Genomic DNA, 17,458 nt, shown 5'->3' on the forward strand with positions numbered 1-17,458 from the left:
ATGAGTGCAGATGACACTTGGCGTCAGAGAACGGAGCACTTTTCTTCACTTCAACAGCTGAAGTGTATTCAGTAAAGAGGAAGAGCTTCTTACAGGAGAGGCGAGGTCCAAGAAGCTTCCCCGGCCCGACGTAAAATGTCATTGTTCACATGAAAAAAGTGTGCGCTGATGACAACGGGCCAGGGTTGCTCACCCTCCTTGGATTCGGGCTGAAAAACACAGTGAGCGAGGTGGAGCAGGGGGCGCCTTATCCAGGCGGAGGGAATCCTTCAGAAATCGGGTGCCTCCAACCAGCCTTTAGTTGTTCCTCCTCGTTTGGAACTCCAAGTCTTCTCATTCGTGCACCAGCTGCTTTACCTGAGCTTTAAGCATAGCCACTATTGAGTCCAATGTGGTTATTAGATTGCCTGGTCCGTTCACGCCTGCTCCAAGTCACCAATAGCTTGATTGTAAAAGCTGAGTTTTTGTTGAATAGGTTCAATTGACTGCTTCAGTTATGCCTGTACTGAAGCTGTCTCAACCCACAAGCCAGAGGATGAGTCTATTTTACAGCAAATGTCCCCTTTTAGTGAGTCCAGCATAGCTTGGAAGTGTTCCATGTCTACAATGAGCCAGCAGCATCTCTCGATAGCATAACAGCGTCACATGAGTGTGATTCTTTTGTGTGGCCTGCTCCGTTGCCATGAGTGGTCCAAAACAGTGCCAAGAAGTGTAAAAGAAGTGTTCAAGTGCATAATAGTATCCAACCCAGGTCAAAATAAATGACTGGATTTCTTACAAACTTGAGGAGATTGAGGTGTGCTGAAGCAGAGAAACATGTAAAAATAATGGAATGCAGGTTCTTTTGGGATTCACTTCAACACCCCTGGATTACACTGACCCCACAGTGCTGACAGTTCAGCTAATAAGCACAGCAACACCATAAAAATCCAGTCACTTACACATTATTATCTTAGGTCTAATTAAAGCAGTTTATAAAAATGCAAGAGCCACTTTCCAAAGTAACTTAGATCCATTCATTTTCTAGACACATCATTTTTAGAGTTACAGAGTGCTGGAACCAATCCCAGGGATTGGGGTCCACCCTGGACAGTTCACCAGTCCACCACAGGACCAACACATGGTGAAAGCCCCACACACTCACATTACCACCTGGGGGAAATTTTATGGTCTAAAGGCTTTGGAGTTTTTGGACCATGGGAGGAAGGAAGCCAGCGTACCTGGAGGGAACCCCCCCCTAGAGTCACCATTTGCCTCACAGAGATTTTATTGTACTATGGGTGAAAACCCACACACAAGGAGAACATCCAAACTTCCCAGAGAAAGGCCCAAATACAATTTAAACCCACAACTTTCAGGGAAGAGAGCTAACCGCTACACCAACCCACATAGCAAAATTAGTCTGGCCCAGTAGTGGCCCACACTTCTCACTCACACTTGGCCCACATACCGCAATGAATTACGGCACTTGGGAGTTCCACCTCTGGTTGCCACATATTGCCCATGATTGTGCCATGTCTCAGACACCTATTTAGCCATATGTGGCCCTGTCCTGGCCCAGTGTTGGGTGAGGTAAGTTTTAGTTTTTCTCCCAGATGTCAACCACCTGTATGACCACAACTGGCCCGAAGTAGGACCAGACAAGTTTCAGAACTGGTTCCAGATGTCAGCCTCAACTAAACCGTAACCGGGCCACTTCTTTAATACACTCACTTGCCGTATTTGGCCCAGAAAACAAAATGCTCCAACAATGACAGTTTCAAATATTTATTTATTGATACAATTACAATATCATCTTAAAACAGTATATAAAATTAACAAGTTTAATACTATACATTTTTAAAAGCAAAGCAAAAGTTTTATACAACATATATTCCACACTGAATACAAATAACCCCCAAAAGTGAGATATGTAGTTGAAAACAGTAATCAAGCAGCAGAATAAAGTTTGGGGTAAGTGGAAAACTTGTGAAGGACTGGACAAAGCAGAAGTTACTCTTACTGAAATGAATACAACAGAACAATTCGATGTAGTATAATGTATAGTGGTAGTATAGAGTAAAGTGGATGTTGAGCACATACAGAAGTCCAAACAGCATAGCAGTGAGTAGTCCTTGATGCCATGCAGGATGATCTGATCCTCCTGCACCACAGCCAGGTCCGTCAGATCCTCCCCTTCTGGTATTCTGAGGATTCCCACGTTCAGTCCCCTCGTCACGTCGTCCTCCATATCTGTGGGCGGCTCCTCAAAGATAAAAAGAAAAACAAAAAAAGCACTGTTAGAGTTTTTAATTGTCTGCAAGTTCCAAAAAAGACATTTAAATCTAAAGTCCACTGGTTTGCTTCTGCTAAATCCATGTTGTCTCACATGGGCTTGGAGAGACTTTTGAGACTTGAAAAAACACACAATCACTGTAAATGCAAAGGAGAGCTAAACTTCTTCCATCATGACCATGGCTGGTTCTGTAGTGTTCAAGTGTTCTTCTGGGTTTCCCATGACAGAAGTGCAAAACTTACCTGTCCATCTCATCCAAGACGCAGCCAGGTGGAGCAAATATGATGAGCTACAACATAAAATCCTATATTAGTATAGTGACAATGGTTACAGTACACTGAACAATCATAACTGTTTTGATTTTCTAGAGGCATGCACATACACTAATACTAGTGCACTGATAATATAGTTTTTGTGTCAAATTCAACAATTTGCAGGATTTAAAAGCTGAAAAATATTTTAGGTGGGCTGAGGGCAGCAGCATTGTACTGTATATTCCTCAACTAAATTGAAGACTTGGACCTTTAATTTAATAAAAACAGTGAACACCATTCTGAAAAATGCTTGATTTTGAATTAGCCTTTTAATGTCAAAAACATGCATGGAATCTGTACTGACAGATTTACCAGATTGACAGATTTAATCCTCCCGCCTGCACACTCTGCTCCTGCACCCCCACCCGCGTGCCCCACGTGACCCCCCCATCCGCGCACTCCTCTCCGTGCACACCCCAAGCACACAAACCGACCGTCTGCCACGCCATCTCCCCCCGCACCCACAAACGTCGTCAAACGTTGTCTGCTTTAATTCAACTGGCGTTTTCATGGTGCAGTCTGCACAGAGCAGGCTGGATTCATGTCATTCACTGGGACAAGTTGTGAATTAACATGTTCAAAAACGCAAAGAGTGTCCCGCTCGTTGTCTTGAGACGATCCAGTTAGCATAGCTAAAAGTCTCACGTTTAGCCTTCTAATAACTTAACAATTTAAAGGCAAGAAAAAACATCTGGGTAGTATTCATATCACTCGGTGACTTACCTTTTCTGAATATGTGAGCGTGACTGAGCCCAGACTGAAGAAACACGTCGCGTGCAGCTGCAGAAACTGGCGGACGAACCGCCGGGGCTGTTTGAATGCACGTTCAACGTGCTGACGTCATCAGAAATGTCCAATGAGGAAAAGTATCATCGGTTCAAATTCCTAATTCCACTGGAATCGTTTTAATAAGTTTGGAAAGTTTCCTTTAGTGAACACAACATAAACATAACATCTTGAGTTATCACAACTGTTTCAATAATTTGAAGTCCTGCTGACTAAAATTCTTAATTTATCATGACTAATTGGTAGAATTATTTTTAACGGTGTACAATTTTAAAAGAAGAAATTTATATATGGACCAAGCAAGTAAAACTTGTTTATGGAAGTTTGAAAGATGAACAGGATGTTTTTTCAATGTTATAGTTACACTCTAGAGGAAATTTTAGGCCTCCAACCAGATAGCATGGCTAGACATAAAAATCCACATTTTTTCACAACAGTTTGACACATTTAGTCTTAAATTTTTTGTTTAGAGTATCGAAGTCTATGAAGTTGAGTCCTTCATTCTCATATGTATTCACGACAACAGGTTTTTTCCAAAAATATTTAAAAAGCATCTTATCCATGCACTAGATGGTTTTATTATCAACATATATAAAAACGACTGCGTAGGTGAGTCTAGAGACTCCCTCTACTTTTGATTTAAGTATTCTTGATTTTCAATGATGCTGTGGCTAATGCTTCATTTTATAAAATAGTCCTGACTTTTGTACTTTTTTTCGGATTTAAGTTTGAATAGCAAAAAATGTATTATAAGCAAATAGTAGGCTACAGCAGTAACAAAACTGTAATTTTGAAGTTATATATATTATGTATGCTATATGCTAGAATGAAAATGAGTGGTTTTAATGATAGTAAATGGGCCCAAAATCTTCTCCAGGAAAAACTGTGATTTTTATTTGTCTACTGATGTTATTGAAATGTCAACATACATTAAAAAAAATTAAAATCTTTGTCAGATTTCACAGAATGAACGACATAAATGAGAGCACAAATAAATTGATCAGCCTCTAGAAATAGGCCAAAAATATTGTGCATTAAAAGAGGCCAATTAAAGTTAATGGTATTTCACACCTGAAATTTAAGTTTTATTGCATTTGGTACAAACAATAATATCGGTCATTGTGAGCTTATCTTTACATGAAGAACAGACCCGGGCCACATGTGGCCCACAGTTCAAATTTGATATGTGGGCCACATACTAAACTTAACATCTGGCCCACATCTTTTTTTCCACCTTAAAGTGATACCAACTGAATGCCACCTGTGGCCCACCGCTCTTTTTTGACACGTGGGCCACATATTAAACTCAACATCTGGCCCACATTCGGTTTGCCACCTTAAAGACGGCACCACCTCCGCCACATCTGGGCCACGTTTGGTTCACATGCTGTATGCCAGTGCCGACCGAATGCCACCTGTGCCAGCTTCCAGCCAGATGTGGCCCAAGTGTCTCTGCTATGTGGGAAGTGACTTGTTGCTAATTTTTGGCAGTAACTGTAAAAGTAACTAAGGGTTATATAATCCATACTGTGTATGGCTTTCATTTCTTACACTCCAGGGCAGGGGTCTCCAACCCTGTTCCTGGAGACCCCCTGTCCAGGATGGTTTAGTTCTCTCCCTGCTTCAACACACCTGAATCTAATGATTCTGTCCTCACCAGGCACAGAGCAAAGCCCAATAATGTGCCTGTTAATGCCAGCAGGTATGTTGCAGCAGGGAGAGAACTAAAACATGCTGGATAGGGGCTCTCCAGGAAGAGGGTTGGAGACCCCTGCTCCAGGGTAAGATTGAGTGAAAAGATGCCACTGAAAGAATTGTACTGTTTCCCATTGCTCTGCTGCAGGATTACCCATCATTCTGATGGCACTTTGATTGTTGGCCCTTTGAAGTCTGATGACTCTGGTGTCTACACATGTTCAGCCTCCAGTCCTCAACAACTAGAGCAGAGACAGCTGCAGCTGCGAGTCCAAGGTGGGTTTCTTCTTGCTTTTTCTATTTTGCAAACTTTTGTAAGGGCAAGTTTGGCTAAATTGGTAAAGTTGGTCATCTTCTGTTCACTTAGGCCCAGATAATCCCCAGTGGTGTGCAAACACTTTGTATGGTAGACAATGGTGTTGAAGTGTGAATGATTGATGTTTGAAGGCGTATTATGTGTTGAGCCTGCTCAAGTCCTGGTAGTGCACAAATGCAAGTGAAAGTCTGTTCAGCACTAGGCACAGAACATCCGTGTGATAAAATGTTACTTTGTTGTCATGAGCCCTTTAAACACACTATAATCTGTATCTCCACAGCCTGTTTCCTTCATGAGAGGAAAAAATGCATTTCATATTGCAGCAATGCAACGCCTGTTCTTACCTTAGTATACAGGCAATCACTTTAAAAGAGCTTGTCAAAGTGTATTTGAGATAGAAGAGCCAACATAAAAGCACATATAACCAGAGAAATAGAAGTGTTGACTATGATGTACCTTTCAAATAGACTGTGTTTTGATCATTTTGTGACCAAAGCCTCCTACTAAAAGACTCTTGACTCAACCTCATATAATTCACTGTCACAGTGCGCTGTCTCACTTCTGCTAACATAATTTTGAGCAATTTATGTGATGTAATCCCACAAGACAACAGTAGAGGTCAGTAAAGATCAACTGCAAAAAAAAAAAAAAAGTATCTGAGTGAGGCATTACCAAAGTTGAAATGAGAACTTAAAGGTAGTGCTACTTTGTTTAGTGTACTTACCGTATTGGCCCGAATATAAGATGACTCTGATTATAAGACGACCCCTACTTTTCAAATATCATTTTGTGAAAATAAAAATGTGATGTTTTTTTTAAAAATGTATTTATTGTGCAGACTTCAGAAGGCATCATGGATAGTGTACAAAATCATGTCCAAATGAGAAGTCTAACTTTTTTTTTTTTCATTTCAATACAATTACCCAACATGCAAAAGAATATCGAAAAAAATAAAACCCAAATGAAAGACAGAAAACAAAATATCAGGAGAGAATGATCAAAAGTGGCTCACAAGTGAAAAGTAGGAAACACAAAGGTCAAACATATGAGCCTTTAATCGTATAGTTGCTTTAAATATGTTAAAAAAACAGTAAATAAGTTTTAAATTCTCCCAATTATAAAGCAAATATCTCTTTGACTCAGAAAAAACAAAGCACAGAATATCAATCCGTCCCCACCCACCCGCCTTCCCACCCATCCAGGTGTGCTATGCTCACTGTACAGGATAAGCAGAGAAGAAGAAGAGAGAGAAAGAAAAAAAGAGAATAAAATTTTAAATAAAATTAAATTAATAACAGAAACATAATTAAGTGATAATGGTTACAGCAAAAATTAGAGCAATTAAAAAAAGTAATTTTCATAAATAAAACAATAACAGAACATTCATAAAGTAAGATTAAATGAAAAAGGAAAAAAATGAATAAATATTAAAAAAAAAAAGAGAGAGAGAGAGAGAAGTCGCAATTAGCTTGAGGAGTCTAATGAGGTTAGAAAGTTAAAATAAGAAAGAAAGGGGTCCCAAGTTCTGTGGAATGTTTTCACTGATCCGCTGACTGTATGTTTATTTTTTTTTCCAAATGAAGAAAAGACATTAAGTCTTTCACCCAGGAGGTCATGTCAGGGGGATTAGGACTCTTCCAATGCAGGAGTATACGTCACTTGGCTATGAGGGCAGCAAACGCAATCAGGTCATAATCCAAAACAAAGGTTCTTTTCCAAAGACCAGGGAGGTATTTTGTTATTTACCTGACGGTGTCGGCAGCTGTCAGCTGTCTTCTTCAGAGAGTCACGTGACTCTATTATTATTTATTTTTCTGCGATTGATTTGTTTTGGTTCATGCGCGCATCGGGCTAGCTCTGACAGCAGACAATCAGACAGACGGCCAAAAATATCAAGCAAATCCCAAAGAAAGATAATAAAAACAGGTATAAATAAGATATAAGGTGGAAGAAGCTTTAGCAAAGATACAGGAGGTCAATGAGGGGGAATCGGATGATGGAGACGTGTCGGACATCAGCGATCTTGACTGGAGTGAAGAGGAGGAACGTTCTGAATCAGAGTCAGAACAGCCGCGGGACAAACAGCGAAACAAATGTAATCCTGCTGCCCCAAAAAAACCCGACCGATGTCCAGCTGCTGTACAGTCCAGAACCTGCAGTGGCGAATGGAAGCGCTCACGCGTCACCTCCAGGTATAGAGAATTACTGTAGGCTGCTGTCAGTTTAAAACTAAATAATAATAATATAAAATGGTGTAAATAATAAGTAAACTACTGTAATAAAATTCAACACAACAAGTAGTTGACAGCACGAGCACTGCAGCGTCTCCAGAGGTGCCAATTACAGATTCAGGTAAAATATTATATCCTCCATCAAAGTACAGCAAACCATGTATTTCGTTTCCAAAAATTAATTTTAGAACGAACATATTTTCTGAATAATTACTTTTGTCCTGTGGAGCCTGCAGTCCCAGAATCAAATGAGCAGGGTGAGGATGGGTCGGTGTGGGAAGGTGTCCGTCCTGGTGCGCAGCTGGGGAGACTTATTTTACTAATTTTAATATGTTCTTGATTATTATTGACGGTTAATAATACAACTATTTTGTGTGTGTTGGTGTGTGTGTGCGTGTTTATCAGGGAAACGAGTGCGCGGAGTATGAGTGAGAGGTGACGCTGCGCAAATGCGCACTGTAAAAAGTTCAATACATTTAAAACCTGATTTGAGGCATTAATAAAGCAGATATTAGGCATTAGAAGTTTTGCTGATCCTCTTGATTTAATATTTTGTTCCTTTATCTTAATTTCTAATACATTAGATTACAGAAAAGCAACCTGTTGTGCTCCTGCGCAAAAACACTGCATATGTATGACAGTCTGGCTGACCATAGCGGCCTTTGGAGGGGGGTAAGAATGCTGGCAACACGTGAAGCAGAGCGGAGGACGGAGCAGATAGCAGATGTCGCCACCATTCTCTCATAATTGATTATCCTTCATCTGGGATGGCTGGAATGCCATGTGTGTGATAGGAATTATAGGGAATCATTTCAGAGGACATTGATCTGGATGACAGCAGAACCAGCAGTCCTAAGTAGACTCACCCAGCTCCGCTGTGCAGCTGCGCTGAGTGATTGGCGCGCAGACACCTGTAATTCTTTGTGCTTTCCCAAATGTATCTTTAAAAGTTATGATGCACACAAATAAAAACAGATTTTCCCTTTCCCTACAAAGTCTGTATGTAGCCGCTAAATGCAGGGTGTCTGCATTTTTATTTCATTTGTCTGGCTCCCCAAACTCCTCAAGAGATTATTTATTTCAAAATACAGTCATATACATTGTCGCTTCACTATGGTTTAGTATTGAGGCCAGGAAATATTTCATCATGTTAATATAGCAGTGTCCTTCGCTGCAGTGCATTTGAAAAAAAGGAGGTGTTCATTTCATTGGTGAAATTGCGCTCAGCTGGGTTAAACCCACTTTCTCTCCTCCCTCTTGCACCACCTGCGCAGGTGGGCGGGAAGGAGGCGTGACTGCGCCTGGTTCACGAAATTAGGACAATTTTCTGGACACGCCCTGTTGACTTTATCCGCCGACGGCGCACTTTACGCCTCTGCTGACAGCGGGCGGACTCGGCGGAGTCTACCAAGTTAGGGCCTAAAAGCTCTATAGCGAGTGCAAATAGCAGGGGTGAAAGAGGGCAGCCCTGGCGTGTGCTGCGGGAAAGAGGAAAAGATGATGAAATTTCTGAGTTTTAACTCTAGCCACTGGAGCAGAGTATAAAAGACGGATCCAAGAAACAAACTTAGGGCCAAAACCAAATTTTTGGAGGACTGAAAACAGGTAACCCCACGCCACCCGATCAAATGCCTTCTCCGCATCAAGCGAAATAACCATCTCAGGATTCAAAGAGGCAGAGGGCGTTAGAATCACATTCAAAAGTCTACGTACACTTGATGATAACTGGCGGCCCAGAATAAAACCTGTTTGGTCATCCGATATGATGTCTGGAAGGCAGGTTTCCAGCCGGCGTGCCAAAGTTTTTGCCAATAACTTGACGTCATGGTTAAGCAAGCTAATTGGTCTGTAGCTACCACACAAAGTAGGATCCTTGCCTTTCTTTAATATAACAGAAATTAACGCCTCATTCAAAGTTGGGGGCAAAATACCTTGTTCTAGTGAGTCGTTGAAGACCTCTAATAGCAAAGGAGCGAGTTGATTAGAAAATTTCTCAAAAACTCTGCTGGAAAGCCGTCTGGGCCGGGGCTTTTGTTGTTCTGCATCATGGTGATGCTGGAAGTAATTTCTAATAGATTTATTGGTTCATCTAAACGTTCTGCTGTTTCTCTGCCTATACCTGGAATGTCTAAATGATAAAAAAAAGATTAAATAACTGAGGAATCGGGGGTTGGTTCTGATTTGTAAAGGTTAGAATAGAAGAAGGAGAACTCGGAGTTTATACTCGTTGGGTCTGTAGTCAATTTATGGTTGGAATCTAATATTTGTGAAATAAAATGGGAAGCATGTTGATGTTTAAGCTGTGAGGCTAAAAGACAACTGGCCCTGTCCCCGTGCTCATAATATGTTGCTCTTGTACTTCGTAAGAGATATTCCGCTTTATTTGTTGATAGAAGGTCAAATTCCGTTTGTAGCTGCAGTCGTTTAGTCGTCAAGGCAGGATTTGACGAAGAGGCATATTGTCTATCTATATTTAAGATAGATTCCATAAGTTCTTGCTGTTTTATCCTTCTGGTTCTAGATAAACGTACACTGAAAGAGATAATACATCCACGTATAAAGGCCTTTAATGTTTCCTATAGAAGTGACGGGGAGATGTGATCAGATCTGTTAGTTTCTAAAAAGAAATTGATTTGCGCTGAAATATAGTTGCAAAACTCTGCAGCAGCCAACAAGCCTGTGTTCAGCTTCCAGCCTCCAGAGTGTCTAGGTGCACCCGAGGGAAGACATAGCTCAAGTACATGCGGGGCGTGATCAGAAATTACTATAGCAGTATACTCTGTAGATCTAACGCAAGGTAAAAGGACCTTATCAATAAAGAAAAAATCTATGTGTGTATAGACATGATGTACAGCAGAGTAGAAAGAAAAATCTTTTGCATTCGGGTGGAAAAAAACGCCATGGGTCAACACATCCCACTTGATCCATTAATGTTAGTAAAGTTTTAGACATTGTTGTGAGTGAGGTTAATCTAGGCTGGGAACGATCAAGGCTTGGATTAACCACACAGTTAAGATCTCCTCCTAGTTTAAGATGATGAGTATCTAAATTTGGTAGATGGGAAAATAATGTGGAGATAAAACTTGGGCTATCCCAATTAGGTGCATATACGCTTACTAGCACAACCAGGGTTTGAAAAAGAATACCTGAGACCACGATGTAATGACCAGCAGGGTCAGAAAAAATCTGATCAGAGACAAACTTTATTCGTTTATGCATTAAAATGGCTGCTCCTCTAGATTTACTATTGAAATTAGAGTGAAAAACCTGTCCAACCCATGGCTTACGGAGCCTAATATGGTCATCAGTACGTAAGTGAGTTTCTTGTAAAAAAAGCAATGTCTGTATAGAGATGTTTTACATGTGAAAAAACCCTGGAGTGCTTAACCTGTCCCCCCAAACTCCTGACATTCCAAGTAATGATGTTAATTTTGTGCCCGACAATTACCGTTGGTGTCGCAGAATGAAACAAAAAAAAAAACAAAAACAAAACTTGGGCCCCAGAGGAGAAGAAAGAAAAAAATAGAGAAAAGAAAGAGAGAGAAGAAAAAGATACCTGACGGGATAAGAAAGAAAAGGAGACAAGGAAAAAAAGTGAATAAAATAAAATAGCATAGTAACCAAACAATGAGAAGCCACCCCAGAGTGAGTTGTAACCCCCACCCCACCTCCCCCCTCTCACAACCCCCCTCCCGCATCCCACCCATTTATACTGACAAGTGTACATACAACCGGTTAGTCATGTAAGGTTATCAGCTCCTAGCAGTAAAGAGAGAGAGAGAAAAAAATAAAAAATAAAATAAAAACATAAAAATAGAAGCACATACTATACCCTAAATATTGCAGTTAATGAAAAGGGAGAGAAAACAGTTCAGAAGAAAAGAAAAAAAAGAAAGAAAAAGAGAGTAAAGCATTGCTTTAAAGCAGTTTCAAGTGGCATCACGGAGCGCAATATGAGAAAGAGAGAAAGAGAGAGAGGGAGAGGGAGAGAGAGAGGAAAAAAACTATTAACAGGTAACAGAGCTTTAAATATATGCCAGCTTTAAACTCAGAATTAAACATGAATAGGACCGTAACACGAGCTGCAGCATAACTAAGCGAGGTAAACGTGGCTTTTGCTGCAATGCAACATGAGTCCAATAACATAATGATCCTGTGGTAATCAAAATAGCGTCACCTGGATATGGCTTTACTCCGCTGTTGGAGCCTCCTCGGCTGGGAAGGTCTGCCTGTAGAAAGTTTCTGCAGCCTCGGGGGAGTTGAAAACGTACTCCACATTGTTATTGGTGACTCGAAGACGAGCTGGATACAGCATCCCGAACCTCACTCCCCGGCAGTAGAGTAGTCCCTTTACCGGGTTGAACGCTGCTCGGCTCCTGGCCACCGCCGCGCTGTGGTCCTCAAAGACCTTGATTTTATGGCCATTGTATGAAGAATTCCTATGAGACTTCGCCCACCTCAGAACGGCCTCCTTCTCCACATAACGATGAAACCTGACGATCATAGGGCGAGGAGGATTCCCCAGTCGGGGCTTCGGCTGCAGGCTACGGTGTGAGCGGTTCAGCTCCGAAGGTCCGAATAGCAGGTCCCGCAGCAGGCAGGTGAACATCTCAGTCATACGAGGGGGGACCAGAAAGAAACTGGACTGTGTTTATAAAATTAAAACAAGAATGATTTCAGATTTCTGGTTGTTCAATCTCACTACAGCATGTTCTTGTGCAGATCTCTGCAAAGTATCGTCTCACAAAGTCACACAGGGAAAGCACACACAGCGCCGACGTCAACACAGCAGGACCCCCGTCTTCGGAAAAGCACAAAATGGCGAAACACATCACTAAACGCGATCAGCATGCAAGCATCCGATTTTTTTTTTTGCTTGGAAAAACAGCGTCAGAAACAATCACCATGGTCCAGGAAGCATATAAAGATGGTGTCCTGGGGAGAACGCAGGTTTCTGAATGGTATGGGCGCTTTAAAAGGGGAGAAATGTCCACTGAAGACCAGACCCGCTCCGGACGACCCGCATCCTCACGCGCACAGGAAAAGATCCGTGAGGATCTTTTTTCTGGAAGCCAAACACAGCGAGTCTGAGCCGCCTGGCAGTCTGTTCACCAGGACCACTACATCCAGGTCCAGAGGGGCTCCGAGGAGCAGGGAGGCAGCAGCGTCCGGAGCTTTGGCAGGACGGCGAGTGGTGGCTGCACCACGATAACGCGCCGGCGCACCGGGCCCTGCGCGGAATGCAGTTCCTGGAGAAAAACGGGATGATCCTGCTGCCTCATCCGCCCCTGTGACTTTTTTCTCTTCCCAAGAATGAAGAAAGAGCTGAAGGGGCGGAGATTTGAGGACGTCGAGGAGGTTAAACAAAAATCGAAGGACACACTGAAAAGGATCAATACGCACAAGTTTTCAAACGTCTTTGAAAGCCGGGAAACACAGATGCAACGGTGTATTCAAACCAGCGGCAATTACTTTGAAGGCAACAGCTTTGAAAAGTTGTTACAATTAAATACATTAAAAGTTATAACCAGTGTCCGGTTCTTCCTCATATAGGCTCTAGCATCCTTCCCCTCCAAGCCCTCTGGGAGTCCCAAAACCCGGACATTTTGGTGTTTTGAGCGGGACTCCAAGTCCTCCAGCTTCATTTTAAGTGCTGCATTTTCTTTCAGCACTGATCCCAGGTCAAACTGGAGCCCGCTCATGTCTTGTTCTAGCTGTGTGATCCTGTCGCTGTGATCTGTTAAGCTGGTCTCCATCTCTCTGATGGTGGTGGTTGAAACGACTCGACCGAGGAGCGCAAAGGTTCCAGTGAGCTATTTAGTAAAGCTGTGAATTCGCCAGCCATATTCCTCCTCAGTTTTTCAAGTTCCAGGACCAGCGTCTCTGTTGTTAGCGGTGCTGCTGAGTTTTCCGCCATGTCGTTGCTAGCTTTAGCATACTGCTACTTTTCTGCTTTACCGTCGTTTTTTCCTGCTCTACTCATCTCGCCTCACAAATAACGTGCAGAAATAAAGAGGCAATTCCGAACTGGAGCTCTATGTGACTAACAGAGGTTATAAACTAACAGAGGGTATAAACTGAATAAGATAGACCAAAAGTGCATCCTACCCCAACATGGCGTAACCCGGAAGTCAAAATAAAATATGTTGAAGACAATAAGGTTACTCATAAAACAATTTGTTATTGTACAATTATTGTAGGAAAACTCAAAACAGAGATAAAATTTCATGTGATTTAAGATCAAGAAATATTGCAGTATTAAATAAAAAACTATATTCTGTTTCTCAAAATCTGAGGCTGTGGCTTAATGAATATTGCCTCATAAACCAGCTCCGCCCACTCCTCATCCGCATTTGGATTTTGGAGTTGGGCTCAGTCTGGGTAGGCGCCCAGAGAAGGGGATTTCACTCAGTCATGAAACGGCCGAGCCAATCAGCGTTGCCGCTTTTTGTTTTCAAATGTTTTTGACGAATTCTGGTGGCTAGATCGGAAGTGACACTATCACTGTGCGTAGCGCAGATTATGGACTTTAACTTTAACCATCATCTGAAAGCTGCACTAAGGACAGTTAGAGCCAAAATAGCAAGTATTACAACAATCAAGCAAGAGTCTGCACATGGAGTTTCTAACAGGAAAAGACGTTTTTGCATGTATTTGCCTGTAGAGAAGCAAGAGCTAATTAGCTAATGCTAACCCTTAGAGACGCTAACACATTTTGATTACGTATTTGTTTTGAAGCGCTGATTGGCTGAAGTACGCTGTCAGTCAAAGGAGTAACCGACACCCCCCGCAGGGAGTTTCTATGGGCTCCTATCCAGACTGAGCCCAACTCCAAAATCCAAATGTGGATGAGGAGTGAGCGGGTCTGGTTTACGAGGCTACAATGAATAAGCAAGAAATAAGAACCTCAAAGGTTCAATAACTGCATTAATGATGTAAATAACTTTATAACCATCAAATTCAAGTTCTATTCAACTTCATGAGCATTTATAATTCAGTCTAATATATCTTGGTGGCTTGGCAGTTGTTTATTGACTCTGCTGCGTTGATCATCTTCAGTTTAAAGTTGGCATCAAAACTTCGCCTCTGTTGTTTGCTCACTTGTCTTGCGTTCCAGCCCTTTCGTTCCAAATGGTCACTCGTTCCTCCATTTTGCATCAGATCACTGTGATCACAGACGTCATATGACTGTGACGCTTCATTTGCTGTCTGATCACTGGTACTTTGGCTCCATCTAGTGGCGTGGATGTGTAATGACAATCTAGTCCTTGATTATAGTATGACCCGGTTTTGGAGAATACAGTTTCTGGAAAAAATATTGTCTTATATTCAGGCCAATACGGTAATTATTAGGGATGAGCGAGTACACCACTATCTGTATCTGTATCTGTATCTGTATCTGTTTACCCATCCAAATGATCTGTATCTGTACTCGGAGGGGGCGTGGCCTAAAACGGAAGTCAATCAATCAATCAATCAATTTATTTTTGTATAGCCCAGTCTCACAACAACAGTTGCCACAGAGGGCTTCAAGATGTTACATTGGTCGGTAAAAGTAAAAACAGTGAATAAGCATAATGGTAATATGTCAATATTTACAGTAACGAGACAAAACGAAGCAACCACCGCCTTAGACCCTCACAAGTGGGAAGTGGGCGTGGTTTAACCGGAAATGGGGTGGGGGAGAAACTGGCACACTATTTTAAGTCTGAAATTGATATGGATTGCTCAGAAGTTGCTATATTTGTTCTTTATTTGAAAACTATTTACAGAACCGTTTCAATGATACAATGTACAAGTTTTTTTTAATTTTAGTCAGAACATGAACATTTTTAAAGTTATATAAATGATTATTCATTCACACAACAACTATTTACAGAACAAGTGTTTTTATTGAGGCAGAACATGAATATTTTTAAGTGTATGAATGAATTTACAGCTTCTCTATAACTGTTGTCCGGACTCCAGCTGGAGTCCAAGGAAAGGAACAGGCCTTCCTGGTTTAGGACTGCCTCCCCCCACAGTCCCCACAAGAATCTCCCCGGTGTCCCGGAAAATCTCTGATCCGCCCCTGCTGAGTTTCCTGGTCCTGTCCACGGCTGCAGTGTCGATCGTAGTGGACCTCGGTCCAGTTATCATCTCTCTCCCACAGATCACAGCCTCCCGGTGGAGCACAAGCCCAAACTAATATGAAAAATGAGAGAAAAAAAGGAAAAACAAAACTGCGAGGGAAAACGAAACTTAAAACCCCCCGAAAAAAAAAAAAAAAAACCCCGAGCGTGCACAGTCGCGTGACATTTCGACTTGAAAAGGTTTTCCTCAGGCACAATGCACGCTACAACGAAATAAAAAAACCTATTTTTTAATTTACCAGCACTGATTGGCTCCTTTGACAAGGATCCTGTCGTCTCAGTCGAGCATGGTGCAGAATGAAAGACCAATGAGGATCTCCCATCAGCACGAGTACGAATAATGACTGACAATGCTCGGGTTATACTCGGATTCGAAAAAATGCATTATCCGTAACAAGTACTCGTTTAAAACGAGTATTCGGCTCACCCCTAGTAATTATATTTCATGATACAAATGCAATGCAGAGACTATCAGCCATTTTCAGTTTCTACCATAATCTCACAGGTAGTTCATGTACATATTGGCAAATGTTCGTGTCTAGGCATGATTTGTGCAATGCCTCATTTCTGCACTGAGTGGCAGTAGTGAGTTTGTGCTCTTAGTCGTAACAAAGAGCATCTGTACTTGTGATATTTTCTAATGGAAATTAATGCTTTTCAATGTGTATTGCAGCTCTACAGGTGCAAATCAAAAAATTTGAATATCATGAGAAAGTTCATTTATTCTAGTAACACCACTCAAAAAGTGAAACTTGTCTAATGTATCCATTCATTCCACACAGACTGATATATTTCAAGTGTTTATTTTATTTTTGATGATTAGCACTGAAAACTAATTAAAAAAACAAAAACAAATTCACTATCTCAGAAAATTAGAATATTCTGAAAAGGGTCAGCACTGAAGACACCTGGTGCCAAACTACATCAGCCTAATAACTAAAAACACCTGCAAAGGCCTTTAAATGGTCTCTCAGTCTAGTTCTGTAGGCGACACAATCATGGGGAAGGCTGCTGACCTGACAGTTGTCCAAGAGACCATCATTGACACCTTACACAAGGAGGACAGGGCACTAAAGGTAATTGCAAAAGAAGCTGGCTGTTCACAGAGCTCTGTGTTCAAACACATTCATCGAGAGGCAAAGGGGTTAGGAAAAGATGTAGTAGAAAAAAGTGTACAAGCACTAGGGACACCTGCACCCTGGAGAGGTCTGTGATCCAAAACCCATTCAAAAATGTGGGGGAGATTCACAGATTAGACTGCAGCTGCAATCAGATGCACATGGATCTCAGCTGTCCCATTCCTTGTGTTAAGCCACTCTTGACCAACAAACAATGTCAGAAGTGTCTCTTTTGGGCTAAAGACAAGGACTGGACTGCTGCTGCCTGGTCCCAAGTCATGTTCTCCGATGAAAGCAAATTTGATGATGAAAGCAAATTTTGCATTTCCTTTGGAGACCAGGGTCCAAGAGACTGGATGAAGCAAGGGGAGTCACAAAATCCATGTTGCTTGAAGTGTAGAGTCAAATTTCCACAGTCAGTCATGGTTTGGGGCGCCATGTCCTCTGCTGGTTAGGGTTAGGGTCTTTTGTGTTTCCTGAAGTCCAAGGTCAACGCAGCCATCTACCAGGAAGTTTTAGAGGACTTCATGCTTCTTGCTGCTGAGCAGTTTTATGGCAATGCAGATTTCATTTTCCAACAGGACTTGGCGC

General features: G+C 41.8%; 1 protein-coding gene across 1 annotated transcript in view; it reads left to right on the forward strand.

Moving 5' to 3' along the window:
* Positions 1-17,458, forward strand: part of paplna (papilin a, proteoglycan-like sulfated glycoprotein) — a 174,125-nt gene that overhangs the window by 116,567 nt on the left and 40,100 nt on the right. Inside the window, 1 exon segment of the mRNA XM_030087215.1 lies at positions 5,219-5,346. Coding sequence (XP_029943075.1) covers positions 5,219-5,346 — 128 coding nt within the window.

The sequence above is a fragment of the Salarias fasciatus genome, unplaced genomic scaffold, assembly GCF_902148845.1.
Source record: "Salarias fasciatus unplaced genomic scaffold, fSalaFa1.1, whole genome shotgun sequence".
NCBI classification, from domain to species: Eukaryota; Metazoa; Chordata; class Actinopteri; order Blenniiformes; family Blenniidae; genus Salarias; species Salarias fasciatus.